Source organism: Zea mays, chromosome 5 (genome assembly GCF_902167145.1).
Source record: "Zea mays cultivar B73 chromosome 5, Zm-B73-REFERENCE-NAM-5.0, whole genome shotgun sequence".
NCBI lineage: Eukaryota > Viridiplantae > Streptophyta > Magnoliopsida > Poales > Poaceae > Zea > Zea mays.
In genome coordinates, this window is record NC_050100.1 from 213,980,561 (window position 1) to 214,001,973 (window position 21,413).

Here is a 21,413-nt window from a genome sequence, read left to right on the forward strand (position 1 = left end):
TAACAAATCCGGCAAGGTCGTTGCCAAGTTTGTTGGGGGCAAACACAAGGGATCAAAGACTTGTGTTTGGGTACCCAAAGTTCTTGTTTCTAATGCCAAAGGACCCAAAACAGTTTGGGTACCTAAAGTCAAGAACTGAATTTGTTTTGTAGGTTTATGCATCCGGGGGCTCAAGTTGGATACTCGACAGCGGGTGCACAAACCACATGACCGGGGAGAAAAGGATGTTCTCCTCATATGAGAAAAACCAAGATCCCCAACGAGCTATCACATTCGGGGATGGAAATCAAGGTTTGGTCAAAGGATTGGGTAAAATTGCTATATCTCCTGACCATTCTATTTCCAATGTTTTTCTTGTAGATTCTTTAGATTACAACTTGCTTTCTGTTTCCCAATTATGTCAAATGGGCTACAACTGTCTTTTTACTGATGTAGGTGTCACTGTCTTTAGAAGAAGTGATGATTCAATAGCATTTAAGGGTGTGTTAGAGGGTCAGCTATACTTAGTAGATTTTGATAGAGCTGAGCTCGACACATGCTTAATTGCTAAGACTAACATGGGTTGGCTCTGGCACCGCCGACTAGCCCATGTTGGGATGAAGAATCTTCATAAGCTTCTAAAGGGAGAGCATATTTTAGGATTAACAAATGTTCATTTTGAGAAAGACAGAATTTGTAGCGCATGCCAGGCGGGGAAGCAAGTTGGAGTCCATCATCCACACAAGAACATCATGACGACCGACAGGCCGCTTGAGCTACTCCACATGGATCTATTCGGCCCGATTGCTTACATAAGCATCGGCGGGAGTAAGTATTGTCTTGTAATAGTGGATGATTATTCTCGCTTCACTTGGGTATTCTTTTTACAGGAAAAATCTCAAACCCAAGAGACTTTAAAGGGATTCTTGAGACGGGCTCAAAATGAGTTCGGCTTAAGGATCAAGAAAATAAGAAGCGACAACGGGACGGAGTTCAAGAACTCTCAAATTGAAGGCTTCCTTGAGGAGGAGGGCATCAAGCATGAGTTCTCTTCTCCCTACACTCCACAACAAAATGGTGTAGTGGAGAGGAAGAATCGAACTCTATTGGACATGGCAAGGACCATGCTTGATGAGTACAAGACTTCGGATCGGTTTTGGGCCGAGGCGGTCAACACCGCTTGCTACGCCATCAACCGGTTATATCTTCACCGAATCCTCAAGAAGACATCATATGAACTCCTAACCGGTAAAAAGCCCAACATTTCATACTTTAGAGTTTTTGGTAGCAAATGCTTTATTCTTGTTAAAAGAGGTAGAAAATCTAAATTTGCTCCTAAAACTGTAGAAGGCTTTTTACTTGGTTATGACTCAAACACAAGGGCATATAGGGTCTTTAACAAGTCCACTGGACTAGTTGAAGTCTCATGTGACGTTGTGTTTGATGAAACTAACGGCTCTCAAGTAGAGCAAGTTGATCTTGATGAGATAGGTGAAGAACAGGCTCCATGCATAGCACTAAGGAACATGTCCATTGGGGATGTGTGTCCTAAGGAATCCGAAGAGCCTCCTCATGCACAAGATCAACAATCCTCCTCCACGCTAGCATCTCCACCAACTCAAAATGAGGATGAGGCTCAAGTTGATGAAGGACAAAATCAAGAAGATGAGCCACCTCAAGATAATGGCAATGATCAAGGGGGAGATACAAATGATCAAGAAAAGGAGGATGAGGAAGAACCAAAGCCGCCACACCCAAGAGTCCACCAAGCAATCCAACGAGATCACCCCGTCGACACTATCCTCGGCGACATTCATAAGGGGGTAACTACTAGATCTCGGGTTGCTCATTTTTGTGAACATTACTCTTTTGTTTCCTCTATTGAACCACACAGGGTAGAGGAAGCTCTCCAAGATTCGGATTGGGTGGTGGCGATGCAAGAGGAGCTCAGCAACTTCACTAGAAATGAGGTATGGCATTTAGTTCCACGTCCTAACCAAAATGTTGTAGGAACCAAATGGGTCTTCCGCAACAAGCAAGATGAACATGGTGTGGTGACAAGGAACAAAGCACGACTTGTGGCCAAGGGATATTCCCAAGTCGAAGGTTTGGATTTTGGTGAAACCTATGCACCCGTAGCTAGGCTTGAGTCAATTCGCATATTATTGGCCTATGCTACTTACCATGGCTTTAAGCTTTATCAAATGGACGTGAAAAGTGCCTTCCTCAACGGACCAATCAAGGAAGAAGTCTATGTTGAGCAACCTCCCGGCTTTGAAGACAGTGAGTATCCTAACCATGTTTATAGGCTCTCTAAGGCGCTTTATGGGCTCAAGCAAGCCCCAAGAGCATGGTATGAATGCCTTAGAGATTTCCTTATTGCTAATGGCTTCAAAGTCGGAAAAGTCGATCCTACACTCTTTACTAAAACTCTTGAAAATGACTTGTTTGTATGCCAAATTTATGTTGATGATATTATATTTGGGTCTACTAACGAGTCTACATGTGAAGAGTTTAGTAGGATTATGACACAGAAATTCGAGATGTCTATGATGGGGGAGTTGAAGTATTTCTTAGGATTCCAAGTAAAGCAACTCCAAGAGGGCACCTTCATTAGCCAAACGAAGTACACTCAAGACATGCTAAGCAAGTTTGGAATGAAGGATGCCAAGCCCATCAAGACACCCATGGGAACCAATGGGCATCTCGACCTCGACACGGGAGGTAAGTCCGTGGATCAAAAGGTATATCGGTCGATGATTGGTTCATTGCTTTATTTATGTGCATCTCGACCGGACATTATGCTTTCCGTTTGCTTGTGTGCAAGATTCCAATCCGACCCTAAAGAATCCCACCTTACGGCCGTAAAACGAATCTTGAGATACTTGGCTTATACTCCTAAGTTTGGGCTTTGGTACCCTCGGGGATCCACTTTTGATTTAATTGGTTATTCGGATGCCGATTGGGCGGGGTGTAAAATTAATAGGAAGAGCACATCGGGGACTTGCCAGTTCTTGGGAAGATCCTTGGTGTCTTGGGCTTCAAAGAAGCAAAATTCGGTCGCTCTTTCCACCGCCGAAGCCGAGTACATTGCCGCAGGTCATTGTTGCGCGCAATTGCTTTGGATGAGGCAAACCCTGCGGGACTATGGTTACAAATTAACCAAAGTCCCTTTGCTATGTGATAATGAGAGTGCAATCAAAATGGCCGACAACCCCGTCGAGCATAGCCGCACTAAGCACATAGCCATTCGGTATCATTTTCTTAGGGATCACCAACAAAAGGGGGATATCGAGATTTCTTACATTAATACTAAAGATCAATTAGCCGATATCTTTACCAAGCCACTTGATGAACAATCCTTTACCAGACTTAGGCATGAGCTCAATATTCTTGATTCTAGAAATTTCTTTTGCTAGCTTGCACACATAGCTCATGAATGTACCCTTGATCATGTCTCTTTCATATGCTATGACTAATGTGTTTTTCAAGTCTATTTCAAACCAAGTCATAGGTATATTGAAAGGGAATTGGAGTCTTCGGCGAAGACAAAGGCTTCCACTCCGTAACTCATCCTTCGTCGTCGCTCCAAGCCACTCTCTATTCTTTGGGGAGAAATGAGCATTAAAGAAAAGGACTTTGTCTTTGGTATAATCTTAACTCATTTATTTATGACCAAAGGGGAAGAAAAGCACTTCAAGGGCTCTAATGGTTCCGTTTTTGGCGATTCATGCCAAAAAGGGGGAGAAAGTATGAGCCCAAAGCAAAAGGACCGCACCACCACCAATTTCAAAAACTTAGTACTTTCCAAAAGCATCTTTCAATTGGTATCCTATTCAAAAGGGGGAGAAAGTAGTATTTCAAAAATGGTATATCAAAACCCTCTTGAACACTAAGAGGAGTATCTCATTTAGGGGGAGTTTTGTTAAGTCAAAGGAAAAGCATTTGAAACGAGGGAAGAAAATTTCAAATCTTGAAAATGCTTTGTAAACTCTTATTCATTTACCTTTGACTATTTGCAAAAGATCTTTGAAATGGATTTACAAAAGGATTTGCAAAAACAAAACATGTGGTGCAAACGTGGTCTAAAATGTTAAAATTAGAAAGAAACATTCCATGCATATCTTGTAAGTAGTTTTATTGGCTCAATTCCAAGCAACCTTTACACTTACATTATGCAAACTAGTTCAATTATGCACTTCTATATTTGCTTTGGTTTGTGTTGGCATCAATCACCAAAAAGGGGGAGATTGAAAGGGAATTGGGCTTACACCTAGTCCCTAATTAATTTTGGTGGTTGAATTGGCCAACACAAATAATTGGACTAACTAGTTTGCCCAAGTGTATAGATTATACAGGTGTAAAAGGTCCACACTCAGCCAATAAAAAGACCAAGTTTTGGATTCAACAAAGGAGCAAAAGGGCAACTGAAGGCGCCCCTGGTCTGGCGCACCGGACTGTCCGGTGTGCCACCGGACATGTCTGGTGCACCAGGGGGACTCAGACTCAAACTCGCCACCTTCGGGAATTCCCATGAGGCGACTCGGCTATAATTCACCGGACTGTCCGGTGTGCACCGGACAGTGTCCGGTGCGCCAAGGGAGGTCGGCCTCAGGAACTCGCCAGCTTCGGGAAAAGCCAACGGCTCGTCCACTATAATTCATCGGACTGTCCGGTGTACACCGGACTGTCCGGTGCGACTCCGGAGCAACGGTCATCTCCGCGCCAACGGCTCTCTGCCGCGCATTTAATGCGCGCTCTGCGCGCGCAGGAGTCAGAATCGCCCATGCTGGCACACCGGACAGCAAACAGTACCTGTCCGGTGTGCACCGGACACCCAGGCGGGCCCACAAGTCAGAAGCTCCAACGGTCAGAATCCAACGGCAGTGATGACGTGGCAGGGGGCACCGGACTGTCCGGTGTGCACCGGACTGTCCGGTGCGCCATCGAACAGACAGCCTCCCAACGGCCACATTTGGTGGTTGGGGCTATAAATACCCCAACCACCCCACCATTCATTGCATCCAAGTTTTCCCACTTCTCAACCTCAAGAGCTAGGCATTCAATTCTAGACACATTCAAAGAGATCAAATCCTCTCCAATTCCACAGAAAACCCTAGTGACTAGTGAGAGTGATTTGCCGTGTTCATTTGAGCTCTTGCGCTTGGATTGCTTCTTTTCTTTCTCACTTGTTCTTGTGATCAAAACTCCATTGTAATCAAGGCAAGAGGCACCAATTGTGTGGTGGCCCTTGCGGGGAAGTTTTGTTCCCGGCTTTGATTTGAGAAGAGAAGCTCACTCGGTCCGAGGGACCGTTTGAGAGAGGGAAGGGTTGAAAGAGACCCGGCCTTTGTGGCCTCCTCAACGGGGAGTAGGTTTGAGAGAACCGAACCTCGGTAAAACAAATCCGTGTGTCACACTTCATTATTTGCTCGCGATTTGTTTTGCGTCCTCTCTCACGGACTCGTTTATATTTCTAACGCTAACCCGGCTTGTAGTTGTGTTTATATTTGTAAATTTCAGTTTCGCCCTATTCACCCCCCCTCTAGGCGACTATCAATATCTTCTCTTGAGCTAGAACTTGCAGGAACAAAAGATGATACTTATCAAAAGCTCAAAGAAGAGAATGAGAGGCTAAAGATGAGCTTGACACAACTAAAAGGGAAATGCATTGCCCAACCTTCTCAAGATAATCGTGATCACATGGTGAAGAAGCTTGAGACGGGAACAACCGTGGCATGCACTACATCCCTTGAAGAAAATGTCAAGGATTTGAGGATTGCCAAGAGGAAGAAACAAAAGATGAAATTCAACACCTCCTCCAAAAGCCTCAACCACGCCTCCACAAAAGGTAACATCCAAGGTAATGATCAAGCCACACTTCACATTAAGAGGTGTAGTGAATGCTTTGAAGATGGGCACTTGATTAGGTCATGTCCCTACATTAAAAATGGCTTGATTATTAACAAGAATGATAGACTTTGTTTTAAATGCTCCAAGAAGGGACACTTGCTTAGATCTTGTCCCCATTTAAAACAAAGAGGCATAGGAGTAGAAAAGAAAATTTTTACTAACCATGTAGCAAGCAACAAACAAGGAAAGAAGAAAACTTCAAAACTTGAAATACGCCTTTGCTACACATGCCGTAAGAAGGGACATCAATGCAAGGATTGTCCCATTGGTAACAATTCCACTCCTAGCTTGTCAATTAATTTTCATGTAACTAGGCAACCCAAAATTGCAACTTGTGCTAGAAAGGTAATGAGTTTACCTAGTGCTAACACAAAGTACATTTGGGCTCCTAGATCTTTGTTGACTAACCATGATGGACCCATCAAGCGATGGGTACCAAAATATGCTTGACAAGCTTTGTAGGAGAAGGAGATGATATGAAGTCTTTTGGGGTGCTTGAGAGAGTTCATTCAATTCTTATCAACTCAAGCTATCAATCTTCAATGATCTATATACATAATTAACCCAAGGTTATTTTTCAAATTGCTATGTCTTAAAACTCATATCATCTCGAGGAAAATATTATATGTTGTAGGAAGTAAAGAGACATCATGTGCGAAAAGTCAAGATCTACAACATAGAGAAAAGTCAAAGGATGGTAACTTCTATGCTTTTAAGTGCAAGTATTTTAAATCATTATATCTTATGTGTCTTGTGTAGTCACATAAGAATGTGTAGCACTTCAAATATCTTCAAATTTATATTACCATTCTTTGAAGAAATTTTCTCTCATATGGTAGACTGCATATTCATCATTTCCATTCTATAGCAATCTACATGCTTTAAAATATTGCAAGTATCTCATGGCATGTATTTTCACTAAGTGTTTTATTATTGCCATGATTCTAGATATAGAGAGATATTTCATATTCTTAAAAGGATGAGGTGTCATGTAAGGAATTCTAATCCTTAGGACACTTATAAAAGGAAAACTCTCTCTATAACTAGAATAGGGAGACTATTGATTTTATTTAAGTAACCCAAGTAGTCTCACTTGTAGAGAATAAGTTTCTCTTTGGAAGTGTGTAATCTAACATGAAAAGAAAAATCAATCCAATGTTTTATGTTGTATTTCTACTTGCTCAAATTGGATATGATTCTTTCACATTTATCGCTTTCCATATCATGAATTAGATTTATTCCCATAATCTTAAAGGATTATTTATGCTTGTTTTATGAGTTAAAATTGAGCATAACATCATCTATGGATAATCTAGTTCATGCTATGAAGTTTCCATGTTTTAGTTATCTAGCTTCTAATTCCTTATCAAAATGATTACAAAAATGGAAACGAGTGCTTGTGCTGCTTTTAACATTTCTCTTGAGTCTACTTATGAAAATCTACAAGAGAGTAAGTGCAAGGTTAAAGCCACAAGCCTCAAAGGGTACTCTTCACAAAAAAAAGGAAGAAAGGTAAAAGCAAAGGTATGGGAACTCATCTCTTTAATATAGTTTCCTTTAATGATTATTCTCTCTAAATTATCATTCTTGAAGAATAGATTCTTTGGAGGACTAAATTTGTCTTGATGTGCACTCAATCACATTCTCATAAATGCACTTATCCATTAGAATCTATTTCATACCTTTGCTATAAATGTTCTCATATTGACTTGCTTTTAAGTAATAATTAATAAAACTCAATATGAAGAAGCAAAATCCTATGTTTGATCAAATAGTTAAATAGTGCATATTCCTTTTTAGTAATAAGCACAAATGTTAAGGATTTTACTTCATGTCTGTGTGACTTGTGGATGATGAATCGTGTATGTTAATTATCTAAAGTAATCATCTTTCACCATATACTCCCTTGCGCTATTAACATCTCTCTTGAGTATTTTCAATGAGCTTGGAAGGAAAAAGAGACAACTACAAAGGGAGGACACTCAAATGAAAAAGGAAGAACATCAAGGACAATAACACCTACTTGGACAATAAGGTCTTCACAACAATCGATGGTGTGGTTGTAAGCATTCCAAATCCTTTTCATTATGGAATTACCAGGCTTAAGTTGATTATTGCAAATTTTATAAGCCTCGATCAAGGTGTGTAATGGGTCTCCCTTTGTGTCTTTAAAGGTGAATGCATCAAAATCAATTCTTTCAATTTCTTGATGCATATCTTTAGGGGGAGTTCATTCTTATATTTTGATTATGTTGAGACTATTGCTTTATCTTAGTAATTTCATATAGTCTCTTGCATGAGAATAGTGTTTCTCATGAAGTATGCTACTTCACATCAATCCATCTTGTTAAAATAATGTTGCTTTTATCAAGGATTGTTGCTCTCATTACTAAAGTAGCATGCTTATTGGATTCTTCTATTTTAAGCTTAATTCCTATTCCAATATGTTACTCTCTTGATCGCATCCACTGCTTGTTTGATCATAGAATAACATCAAATGACACTTAGTGCCTCATATTCTTTCCAATCGATACCTCTCTTGATATGCACTAAGTTAAAAGGAGAATTCATGATTCATTTATACAATTTGTGATCCACTTAATATATGTCAACCATGACTTAGAAAAGGATCACTAGTTGCAAGAACTCTCTTTTGTGCAAAATATTTTCACACATTGTCATTGAGCATAGGTCTTAAGCAAACAAGACTAAGGACAAAAGCACAATGAAGAGAGCGTCTACAAGTAAAGGTACAAAACGGGTAAAACTTATTCCTATCATTTACATATGTACCTAAAATCTTCCTCTTATATACACTCTTTCCATATCTTGTATAAAAGGAAGAGAAAGCATGTCCTTTGCATTTATCTTTGCTTCATACCTAGTTTAACCTCTTAAAATTTCACTCATGCATTATTGCATCTTTGCTAAAACTAGATGAAGTGGTTCTATTGTCAAAGAGCTTAAAGCTTAACCTTGTAACGAGGACAAGCTACCTTTGTTCCAAAGGTGGATGGTCCTTAAGTCTCTTTGAAATCTTTAAAGGAAAATGCTCAAAACATTTGCAACATGCTTTCATAAGTGCATAAACTGTCTTGAGCATCACACATATACTATGACACAATGCACTTCACTTTCTCTATGATATAGACTTGTTCTCATTAACCTAATTATGTGCACTTGGCATTTAAGGCCAAAATATGTATTCCTCTCAAGGCACATATTTAGGGGGAGAAATCTATATTATATAGAACTATGATCATGCTTAATTGACATATCTCTTGATCATATCTCTTTCATTTTGGTACAAATGCATATATCCTATTATTCCCGTACCATGACTACGACTAATATGTTTCCAAGTATATTACTATGCTAAGTCGTAGATTGAAAGGGAAATGGAGTCTTCGGCGAAGACAAGGCTTCCACTCAACTCTATTGGTATTATCTACCCTTCGCCATCACTCCATACTATCTCTCCACATTGGTATAATCTTTCACTCATATATTATTTACCAAAGGGGGAGACAACTTATAAAATGGGCTCTGATAACTCCGTTTTTGGCGATTCATGCCAAAGGGGGAGAGAGTATTAGCCCAAAGCAAAAGGACCGCACCACCACCCTAATTTTAAAATGAGTTCAATTGAAAATTTCAAATTGGTATCTTATTGTGTTCAAAAGGGGGAGAAAGTAGTATTTCAAAAATCAATATCTTAAAACCCTCTTGAACTCTAAGAGGAGGATTTAATCTAGGGGGAGTTTTGTTTAGTCAAAAGAAAAGCATTTGAATCAGGGGGAAAAATTTCCAAATCTTATGATTCATTTACCTTTGACTATTTACAAAAGACTTTGAAAAAGAATTTCCAAAACATTTGCAAAAACAAAACTTGAGGTGCAAGCATGGTCCAAAAATGTTAAAAACAAAGAAAAGCATCCATGCATATCTTATGAAATGAATATTGGTTTAATTCCAAGCAATCTTTGCACCTATCCTATGCAAACTAGTTCAATTATTCTCTTATATATTTGCTTTGGTTTGTGTTGGCATCAATCACCAAAAAGGGGGAGATTGAAAGGGAAATAGGCTTTAAACCTTTTCCTAAATGATTTTGGTGGTTGAATGTCCAACACAAACAATTGGACTAATTAGTTTGCTCTAGATTACATGTTCTACAGGTGCCAAAGATTCAACTCAAAACCAATAAAAAGAACAAGACAAGATTCAAAGGAAAGGAGCAAAGAGAAACCGAAGTGATCTCTGGTATGGCGCACCGGACTGTCCGGTGTGCCACCGGACAGTGTCCGGTGCACCAGGGAGGATTGCCTTCAAACTCTTCACCTTCGGGTTTCTCAGGCGCAGCCCACTATAATTCACCGGACTGTCCGGTGCACCACCGGACAGTGTCCGGTGCTCCAGAGTGAAGCGGCTCTGAACTGGCCAGCTTCGGGAAAGTGGGAGGTCGCTCCGCTAAAATTCACCGGACTGTCCGGTGTACACCGGACTGTCCGGTGTGCCAGCGGAGCAACGGTCATCTGCGCGCAACGGTCGACTCTGCAAAGTGTACAGTTGAATTCAGAGTGTCAGAGCAGAAGTCAGAGGGGCACCGGACTGTCCGGTGCCACATAAGGACAAAGCCTCCAACGGTCGACCAGCTCCAATTTCAACGGATAGGATGACGTGGCTGGCGCACCGGACATGTCCGGTGTGCACCGGACTGTCCGGTGCGCCCATCGCCAGCAGCTTCTCCAACGGCTACAAAATTGGATGGTGGCTATAAATACCACCCCAACCGGCCACTTCAAGAGGAGGGAGCCCAAGCAACATTCCAAGTCATCTAGTTGACATACTCAAGCCCTCCCAACCACATATATTCATTGATCCATCCTATACACAAGATTTAGTCCACTACAACCAACACAAGTGCCACAAAAGAGAGAGCAAGCAATTGAGAGCTCCTCTATTGAGTTTAGCCCTAGCGCCTTGTGAGATTCATTGAGAGATAGTGTGTGCTACATCTTTGTGTTCATTTGTGCGTGGAGTATTGACTCCCATTGAACTTCCTCCAAAGTTTTGGAGGCTTGTAAAAGCTAGCAAGAGACACCAAAGTGTGTGGTGGTCCTTGCGGGATCGAGAGTGATCCTTGAGAAGAAGAAGAGCTCGCCGATCCTTGTGTGATCGGGGGAGAGAGGGAAAGGGTTGAAAAAGACCCGTCCTTAAGTGGACTCCTCAACGAGGACTAGGCCTTCGAGGGCCGAACCTCGGTAAAACAAATCACCCGTGTCTATTGTGTTTATTGCTTGTGATTTGTTTTCTCTTGCTCTAAGTTTTCTTGCACCATTATTTGCTAATTTCATTTGGTATTGCTTCAAGTTAAAATTCCATTTAGTGAAGCAACAGGTTGCAAGAAAGAACTTGTTCTAGTGCTCTTCTCATCTAAGGGTTCTTGCTTTGTTATTCTATAACTTACTAGTTGTATTGATTTATCACTTCCGCATTATTTAGCAATACTCTTTTCAAGCAAGAACTTAGTTTCTATTCTCCGATATTTGTATATCTTGTTCTAACCACTAATCAAGGGATCTAGTTGGGGGATAAAGTTTTAATTTTCAGGTTTCGCCTATTCACCCCCCTCTAGGCGACTTTCACTCGCGCCGTCCATAATAAAGAATATGGGACAACCAGGTGATCAGAAGCACGCGTGCCTTTAGTGCTTTACCCCGTGGTAAGACGCCCAATTTTACTATCAACCGATGGCTGCTTCCCAAGGAAGTCACCACGAACCGACCACTTCCTCAGCTATAAAAGGAGGCGGCGGGACCCCAGGGCACAGGGGAGTTCTTTTCTTCCAGACACACCCAGAAGGATGTATGCCTAAAAGACTGATGAACAGGAGAAGCAAGAGGCCGGAGCCTCAGCGTTAAGCCAAGTCTTGGCTATGATTTTATTTTGTAACCACCTCCACAATCAACGGACTTGGAAGCCTCCCCTCCTTCTCTGGCCTGCTTATAACCCCTACTACGAGTTTGAATCATGAGTAGCGTAAGACGCGATGAAGAGATGTTCTGCCTGAATCAGTATAAATGTTGCGCCCAAGGTGCACACCCACCAAAGTTCAAAACGTGCACACCCACCAAAGTTCAAAACGTGCACAATAAATTTATTTGTCGGGGAGAGGTTCAAAACACCGACAAATCTTATCCTATATGGCAAGCTGCCAATAAACTTAATATCGGTAACCTATGGTGTTTCTATGGTGAAAATGATTAAAATGAAAATGATGTTGAACACTTGATAATTTTAAACTTATTTAAAGAGCACCAGCGTCTTAAACTCACATGATTAACTTCGATTCTAGGTTGGTCTTCCACACAGTCTTGGATTTGAAAAAACCACCATTTGACACGTTAGTTGTACCAAAAGAAAATTGCACTGCGTATAGACAACATATACAGAGATGAATACCTTAGGGCACGTATAGCGCGGCTACAATTCCACCCATTTCGCAAAAAAGCACTCTCGCGACCTGAAATGCGCGTGATGGCATGGCGTCGTCTGTTGGGACGACGACCACAGATCGTGCTCCTAGACTAGCAACGCGAGAGGCAACAGGGACAGGGGTAGTGCAAATAACGATAGCTTGTGTTATCCTTCACAAATTTAAAACCATGCTCACGGTGTAAATAGGTAACTTATTGTGTAACTCGTCTGTTTATTTTGTTGTGTATGCATTTTCTAATATACATTAATTAAGCATGCTACGGCTTAGTTTTGTATTAGAAGTTATATTCATTACACTATATGGCTCTCTTGACAAGAGTGTTGATAAATACTTATGTGGTTTTTTTTAAAAAAAGTCAACAAATAATATATCGAAAGAGTTACTCATAAGTTATAATCCACTGCAATTTGATCTCTCTCTCGTGCATCTACTATATGAACTAATGTATTTTAAGGTACAGGGGTAGTTACTATACTACTAGTAGGCCCTGAGTTTACTATATCAAACATGCAAATGGCGCCCATTTCCCGTCCGTACTAATCAATCGATCGGCGTCACTGTCTCACCCAGTCGCGTTTTCCCAGTTGCAATTTGCCAGCTGAAAATCGATGTGCGGGGTAGTCCGGACGCCGGACAGCTCGGCCGCTGGCCTGATACGTCTCTGCTTCGGCATCACCAGAGCCAAGCGACTGGTACTGAAACAACTGAATATGACCATGAAGAATAATACTCCTACGAGCCATGAGACAAGAAGAGAAACAACATGTTCGCTTGACTTATAATCCGCACAGGTTTTACTGTTGTTACAGTGTTATATATATATATATATATATATATATATATATATATATATATATATATATATATATATATATATATATATATATATATATATATATATATATATATATATTGTAAATGTTTTTACCATGTTTGGTTTCGATGGAGCAGTCGAACAGCGGTTGGGGGCGGGTTGTCAAACCCCGAGCCTTAACGCGAAAGGAAGAGAAATGTCGCGGGAACATCGTATGCTTGTCAACTACTACTAGTAGGGAGGAGAATACTAATAACTGGCCACAACTACATCGAGCCGGATGATGGGGACGGGCGGTCTCGATCGCCAGAGAACACGGTGAATCTTGGGGAAAAAAAAGGCTTTGGGTTTATTTCAATTTCAACTCGCAGACATAGACAGACGGCGACCGCGTCTGAACTCTCAAGGAAGGAAAGAAGAACTCCAACGCGCCTGGTGGGCAGGAAGGGCCTGGCCGCCACGGCTAGCTCTACCATCCATGTACGTGACAGCAGATGGCGGCGGCGCCGGCGATGAGTAGAACGTTGCCGCGTAGCGTAGGGGATGGGATGGGATGGGATGGGATGGGATGGGATGGGATGGAACAGGAACGTTCTTCGTTTCTCTTCCTGTTGTCGCGCGTCCCCTTCCGCTCTGTTTGGACGTGAAAAAAAACGAAGGGCGGTCGTCGGGGTGGGCTCGCGCCGGGGCCATGCCATCCAGGAACTCGCAGTCGTGGGGATGGTGCTGGTGTCCTCGTGGCAGTGGCACCCCGGTTGAAGCTATTGACTGCTTCCAATTATGCGCCGCGTCCGCGTGCGCTGCGAGTCCGCGCGCGCGCGTGTGCTCGATTCGTGCGTCCACGATATCCTTTTTTTTTTATTCGTTTTGATTGGTGGAGAATATTATGCTCTGCATACTTTTTGGCTTCTCTCCTGCTTCTAATCAGCCAACGTCCTTGGATTTCATCAAGAACTGGTTAGTTGTGTTGTGCATAGAGAGAGGTCTCGAGACTCGAGAGTATGTCCTGCTTTGCACGTAGGTCCTTTGCACCGACACAGTCCGTCAGCGTGCTTCCTAGTGGCAACCGGGCAGGAGGGCCCTCCCGAGGCTCGAGGCGCCACGGGCTCTCTAGAGTAGAGTAGCAGTGACACCAGCATGGCGTCATCTCCGGTCCACGCGACGCGCGAACCAATGGGCGCCGGACACGCGAGATCGGCCGGCTCGTCACACGTGTCGCCGAGGCGCCCCACCATGCCGGTACCACGGCCGCGCGCCGGGACTCGGTCGGCGGTCGGGATCGTCGGGGTCACGGTCACGGGCGGGGGATCGTCTCTGACGTCTTTCTCGCGGACTAACTACTGGGTCAAGCAGCCCAAGTCGCGTACAGCGGCGGCCACGTACCGGCGTACGTACGCACACGACACCGCGCGCTTTCCCTTCGCTTTTTTCTGAGCGCTCCCGAGGGCCCATCCGCCTTCGCGTCTCGTCAGCTTACGTGTTGTGCCGCTGGCCGCCTTCTGACAGTGACAGAAGTCACAGAACCACCAGCGATCAGCGGGGATGGATGCCTGTCGAGTTTGAAGCGGTCCCGCGACGCGGTGCCCGGCGCCGGCGGCGGTAACGTCGAGTCGATCTGATTTCGCGACTCGCTGACTCGCGTGCTGCTTCTGACGGCAGCCCAACGGCTACTTTCTACTTGCGCCTCTACGCGTGGCAGAAGGAGGGGATCTTGGGAAGGTCACAGTTGGTACTCCGTATATATGATTTTCAGACAAGAAGTAGTTGGCTAGCTATCTAAATACCCCGTTACAAAAGAGCAATGTATTGGCCGATGACAGAGTTAAGGAATTTAGGCATTTTTATATTAAATTTATTTCACGATAGATATATATATGCATGCGTGCATAATTACGCCACAGTAGAAGTAAACAATAGAATAATATGTACAAAAATAAGTAATAGTGAGTACCTACAGATGGACCAATGTTCAAAGCACCTTAGCCTTCATTCCCACGAGACATCTCGTGTGTATGTTTGATATAGTCGATCGGAATTCAACCACCAAGAAGAAGCAAATGGGTTCCCGCGAACAAGTCGATGTCAATCAAGCAGTCATGTTGTGCGCTTCCAAAAACCTGATCGGCCGCCTATCCCGAGCAGGATATCTTACAACGACGATGACTTCTGAGGCATGCTTACTCTGTGTTTTGTGCGTGCAAGAACACAGAGCCAGAAAGATGGTGTTAGAAAGATGGTGTTACGTGTGTCCTTGGATGAGAAGTAGTGCCTCTTCTTATAGGCACCAGGAGCCCCTTTAGCTTCTAGGTTCATGCCATGAAATGGCTAACAAATGATGGTAACTCCCAACCATCAAGAGACATAAGTTATTAGCCAACAAATGACCATAAAAAAGTAACTCTCAACTATCAAATATATGGTTTACTAGTCATGAAAGGTGGGCTATCAAGACAAGATCAGCAAGAGAGTAGCTCCGAGTAACTAATTATAACTTCCACCACTAATATGCCTTGGGATTCATTTAATTAATTTCTCAATGGGTTTTAACCCAATTAATCTAACAGAGAGCCCGTTACAAATTGATTCTTCAGCGTCGACGAGGATCGACTATACTTTTTTTTTCGTCCGCGTTCGACAGATAGCCTTACGAGTTACGAGGCTGCTGCTAACAGCCGCATTCGGCCGGCTGTAGGCTTCGGAGCAGACAAAAGTCCCAACTCAGGCCTACACAATTTCTTTCAGAAAAGCCCACCGTTAACTCGTTGGGCCTCCAAAGCGAGGAAGCTGTTTCAGACTCCGAGGCTCGAGCATCTACCCCAAAACAACAGCCAAAGCAAGTAGCATAAAAAATCATGACCGATTTCATCTAAAATGATTAATGACATTTGTCAGATGAGATTTAGGGAATGTTCGGTTTGTAGGGACTTATTTTTCAATATTTTATTTTATTTTAGTTTCTAAATTGTCAAATATAGAAATTAAAATAGAGCAATTTATGGTGAAACACGATATTTTCTTAGTTTTAAGATAATAACATAGTATTTAAGCATACCATGATATTTTAGACCAAAAGACGTATAGAGCAGGTATTTAGACCAAAAGGCATATGATACATACACAGGAACTCTGTATTTTAAACCATGGCCACAATATTTTTGGGGTAAAAAAGAACTTTAGTCTTGAAGAAAGGTTTTTGTTTGCATGCAACTTTCTTTTCTACTACACTACATATAAAATACTATGTATCCAAACAGATATTAAATTGGACTGATATAAAATATATCATAGTTATATCATAGCATACAATAAGAAACTATGGTTTTTGTTTTAGAAACAAAGTTCCCAAAGTCTCTTAGAGACTAAAATAGAATAAAATGGAGAGACTAAAGTTAGGGTCTAGAAACCAAACACGGCAATTGCATGCACCATATTCTGAGTTACACACTGTCCGATCCATGCACCACATTTATTAAATAAAATTAATCGACCAGTCGAAGTGTAACGACGCAGTCCTACATGTACCATTACCGAACTAAAGCTAAGAGTGGCAGGTATAGACGAGAGGCGTGAGCAAATTTATAATCTCCTGCTTCGATTTCCTTGGACCGAAGCAATTGCAGACGATATTAGCTTCAATAAGAAGCCAACCAGCAGCAGTTAAAGCTGAATTGTAGAAATGGAAAAGGGAAGCAAAACAAATAAGGCCTTGTTCGCTTATTCCCAATACACATGGATTGAATGGGTTTGGAAAAAATTATGAAGAAGTTTGACTTGCGTGGGATTCAAACCCATCCAATCCCACTCAATCCACATGGATTGAAGGCTAACCGAACAAGCCCTAAGCAGATCCTCCTGACAACGGATCTCTACATAGGTTCATTTGCCAACAAAAGAATTCCAGCAATGTCTGAGGCCTTCTTCATCAATGTTTATTTCTCCTGGATATCATATCATATTGAGGACTGCCATTCTCCCAACCTACGGAAGAGTAGCTCTCAACTCCTTCCTGTCGGGCCCAAATGACTGCACAACCAGGAGTCGGGTCAGAACTAGCGCACCCATGCCCATATGATCAAAACGCACAATTTGCAGTTGCAGTATATTATATATTATATGATGACACAACAAATGAACCAAGACCGTTACAAGGAAATAAAACTACCGTTACAATGGGACTAATGGTACACTTTCTGATCATAGAAACTACTAAACTTGGACATACCATTACCAAAAAAAATTAAATGTTTTTGATTATTGAGCATTTTCATATCAAACACTGCAATAAAAAAATAATGACTGAAGTCATGATTCAAGACTATGCAAATGTCAGGAACAGAAGTGTTTGTGACCCAGATGTAGTATTTCCAAAAGAGATACTCAAGAAAAAAGGATACTAAGTCATGGAAACTCCCATCTGAATAGTTCAACATATATACTACAGGCTGCAGAAGTCAACGCCTTACAAATAACCCTTATCTACCAGTGCCAATACATCAGAAATTAAACTAATGTCATTTTGCATAATTAAGAGATTGCAACTAACTTTACGCGGAGAAATGAAAGTTTGGTGTTATAGCCTGCTCCAACTTGCTCGGGACAATAAATTGATGTTGCAAATGCAAGTAAGGTGTCATGCACTTCAGGTAACATAATTTCTTTTAACAACATACCTCCACGTTGAATCCCTTCTTATAAACATTTGTGAAGAGCTCAGAAGTATCAGGCATAGAACTTTCCTGCAGAACAAGAGCGAATGAAATGGTAAGCATAACTAATTTGAAGCACAAGAACTATAAAGGCATATCTAAATGTGTGGGACCTTTGCTTTTGCAATGGCGTCATCTACTTGTTTCCTGATTTCTTTCTCCATATCCTGAGAAGATAATAAGCGTGTTAAAAGATAGAATATGAACAGGAAGAAATAATATTTTGATAATAATCGCCCTTCTAAACATCCTTTATGCTTCGATTATACATTTATCTTGTGTATTTCCAAAAGAACTCCGTACCTTGAGCTCAGCAGCAGTTGCCAAGTCGTGAGCCAAAAGCAACTTTCTAACCCTTTCAATTGGGTCCCGTTCCTGATGATATTGTAACAGAATTAATTGTAACACTTATATCATGATTTAAATTCCAAACTGAAAGATTAAAACAATCATACCTGCCTGACACCTGAAATCTCATCCCTGGTGCGGTAAGTGCTTCCTGGATCTGACATAGAGTGGCCATGGTACCTGTAGGTATCCATCTCAAGGACCTAGATACATAGAACATGAGGGTTTAGTAACCATTATTCAGCACATGAAATTAAATAATTATGAACCAACAAACAAAGTGAACAAGTTATCACTTATCACAAATAATGTTTGAGCATATGCAATTACGTCCAACTACCTAATGTACCTGTGGCAACAAAATAGCAGCAGCAGCAGCACATTTTAAGTTACTCCCTCCACTCCAAATTATAGATCTCTTTAAAAAAATTGTACATTGAATTTTCTACAAATCTAGACATGTTATATCTAGATACATAGCAAACTCGATGTACTAAAAAAATTGAAGCAACTTATAATTTGGAATGGAGGGAGCACTAAGTTATCATGAGAGTGTTCCTGTAGTATCAAGGCAGGCCAGGCGGGACAAAACATCTAGGATGTGCCACGAGGCCCACGACGGGCGATGGACTATCCGGATGGCTAGGGCAGCAATAAACACAGAGCACTAGCATATGATGCTTTCATGCAATGATCGTCAAGTTAGCATCATTGTATAGTTATTTTCATATTTTAGTATTTCAAAAGTGAACACAGATCAATAACTGTAGCTGACATAGCTCCAATTGTCCACCTGCTATGATCAGAAAATGTACCACTCCTTAGTCTTTAGCAGACAGCCTACACAAATTGTCACTTTAATTGCACCAAATGTTAATCTAATCCTACAATGGCACTGTTAGGGACCGCGGTTCACACGGTGGCGGTTGAAAGATATGAATCCCACCAAAACGCTTGCAGTGCCCATGATTCTTCAGACCACACAAGACTACAAGAGGCTGGCCACAAGATTCAACTGCACCATGGATTCCCAATACCACGGACATGGAGCCACAGTTCGGCTACCCACACCGTGTGGCCACAGACCACGGTCCCAAACAGAGCCAATGTTGGATCTAGCAGACAAATAATATATGCAGACATGTGGGTAGTTCAACAACAGCACAACTAGTACCACTAAATCTAGAATTAACTATATTATGTTTCCATCCATTAGAATTATATATATTATGTTTCCCCAGCATAAAATGGTGGGGGCAGTGCTACTATGTTAAATTTTGGCCTATGCTTCCAGTTCTTCATGCAAATTTAACTACTAAATCTAGCAACAACAGAACAGCCAAGTCAACCCCAAACCCCTAAGGGCATGTTTGGGAGCAAGGGTAATGGAGGAGATTGGAGGGGCTAAAATTCCCTTGCTATTCAAATTTGAATAGCAAGAGGATTTTAGCCCCTCCAATCCCCTCTTTCCCTTGCTTCGAAACAAGCCTTAATAGTACTTCTCCTACATGGGGTGCATCCAATAACAGAAGTCAGAAAAGATTCATAGTACTCACAATTGGGCCATTTGCAACAGCATGATCTTTTGCAAATTTGCACGCTTGCTTCACAGCAAGAACATCCATTCCATCAACCTGCATGAATTACAATTTAGTTATGTGTGTAGCAAACACTAAAAGTAATGCCAACATGAGATCCAAGCTTAAGCTATTCCCTTAACAGTCAAAGTCAAGAATACATCATTATAATTGCAAATCAATACAAGATGCCTTTTCCACTCAACCGTATGCCATCCTCACTCAACTGTATGCCTGTATACTTTGATCAATGAACAAGCCCTATTGAGCAACTAAAAGTTGCAACACAGAGAACCTAAAGTCGAAGGCCCCATATAAAACCACCATAAACAATCAAACATACCATAAAGAGAAACAAAATTTATCATACCAGCCAGCTATTGTGAACAATGCGAGCAAACTAAAAGAATAATTACCTTCAATCCAGGCACATAGTCGCCACGCTTGTAGTAAGCAGGACTCTTCGCTGCCCTCCATTCCGCTGTTCCCATACCATCTATACAACAGAAATCAAACCCAGATCACGTCATATTTCTCATGATGAACAATCAGATTTTCACGATGTAACCCCGTTTCCCGGAACTGATGCACGAACTCACAATGGTTGTTCTCGCAAACCAATATGGCGGGCAGCTTCCAGAGGGCCGAAATGTTGAGAGCCTCAAAGAGCTGTCCCTGGTTAGCCGCACCGTCACCATAGAGCGCAAACGTGGCCGTCTCCTCCTTCTTGTACTTCTGAGCGAAGGCTAGGCCGCATCCGAGGGGCACCTGCGCGCCGACGATGCCGTGCCCGCCATAGAAATTGGCATCCTTCTTATAGAAATGCATGGATCCACCCTTCCCGCGGGAGCAGCCGGCCTCGCGGCCCATCAGCTCGGAGAAGGCGGAGACGAGGTCACCTCCTCGGGCAAGGTAGGTACAGTGGTCGCGGTAGGCGGTGATGATGGAATCGGAGCGGGTGATGGCGGCCTCCATGCCGACGGCGACGGCCTCCTGGCCGTCGTAGAGGTGGCAGAACCCGCGGATGAGCTTGGCCTTATAGAGGGAGTCGGCGGCGATCTCCATGCGGCGCATGAGGGACATGTCGCGGAAGAAGGTGACGAGCTCGGCGGGGGTGGTGGTGACATCGCGCGAGGGCGGGTCGACGAGGTGGGAGGTGAAAGGGACAGATGTCTCGATGGTGAGCGCCGCCGTGGAATCGGAGACCGGACGCGCCGCCATGAAGGCCGTGGCCGGGGCCCGCGCGGCGGGGATGCGGCGAAGGAGCGCGGCCGCGGCCATGGCGACGATCCGCTAGGGTTTCGGGGTGGATGGGGCGGTGGGCGTGGGCGTGGGCCGTGGAGAGGGAGAGGGAGAGGAGGAATGGAGGAAGAAAGACGCGAGATTTTTATTCGCGTAGTTGTTGCATTCTTGACAAGGAGCTGGGTTGGTTGGCCTGCAGCCGCTGAACTTGACAGGCTGGCGGCGCAGACCGAGATTGTCCCGTGCGTGCGGTCGTGCGCGATTCTGTAAATTGGTTCGACATTTAACTGATACGTACTACTTCCTCCGTTTCTTTTTATTTGTCGCTGGAT

The 21,413-nt window shown here is 42.7% G+C and overlaps 1 protein-coding gene across 1 annotated transcript; it reads right to left on the reverse strand.

Annotated features, from left to right (window-relative positions):
* Window positions 1-16,599: 16,599 nt before the first annotated feature.
* Window positions 16,600-21,178, reverse strand: LOC100283889 (pyruvate dehydrogenase E1 component alpha subunit). The gene is made up of 8 exons (NM_001156787.2): window positions 20,439-21,178; window positions 20,256-20,335; window positions 19,819-19,896; window positions 18,370-18,465; window positions 18,218-18,289; window positions 18,028-18,081; window positions 17,879-17,944; window positions 16,600-17,231 (listed from the first exon to the last, which is right to left on the reverse strand). Exons 1-8 carry the CDS (start codon window positions 21,118-21,120, stop codon window positions 17,187-17,189), a joined length of 1,173 nt encoding a protein of 390 aa, NP_001150259.2. The 5' UTR covers window positions 21,121-21,178; the 3' UTR covers window positions 16,600-17,186.
* Between the last annotated feature and the right edge of the window lie 235 nt (window positions 21,179-21,413).

What these genes read in the sequence shown, in the direction of transcription:
- LOC100283889 (NM_001156787.2), bottom strand. Translation starts at nt 21,120, where the DNA reads ATGGCCGCGGCCGCGCTCCTTCGCCGCATCCCCGCCGCGCGGGCCCCG. An exon ending in CAACTGCTGCTGAGCTCAAG is followed by an intron (nt 18,082 to 18,217) that starts GTACGGAGTTCT and finishes TTATCTTCTCAG; the next exon opens with GATATGGAGAAAGAAATCAG. An exon ending in ACGCCATTGCAAAAGCAAAG is followed by an intron (nt 17,945 to 18,027) that starts GTCCCACACATT and finishes CTTGTTCTGCAG; the next exon opens with GAAAGTTCTATGCCTGATAC.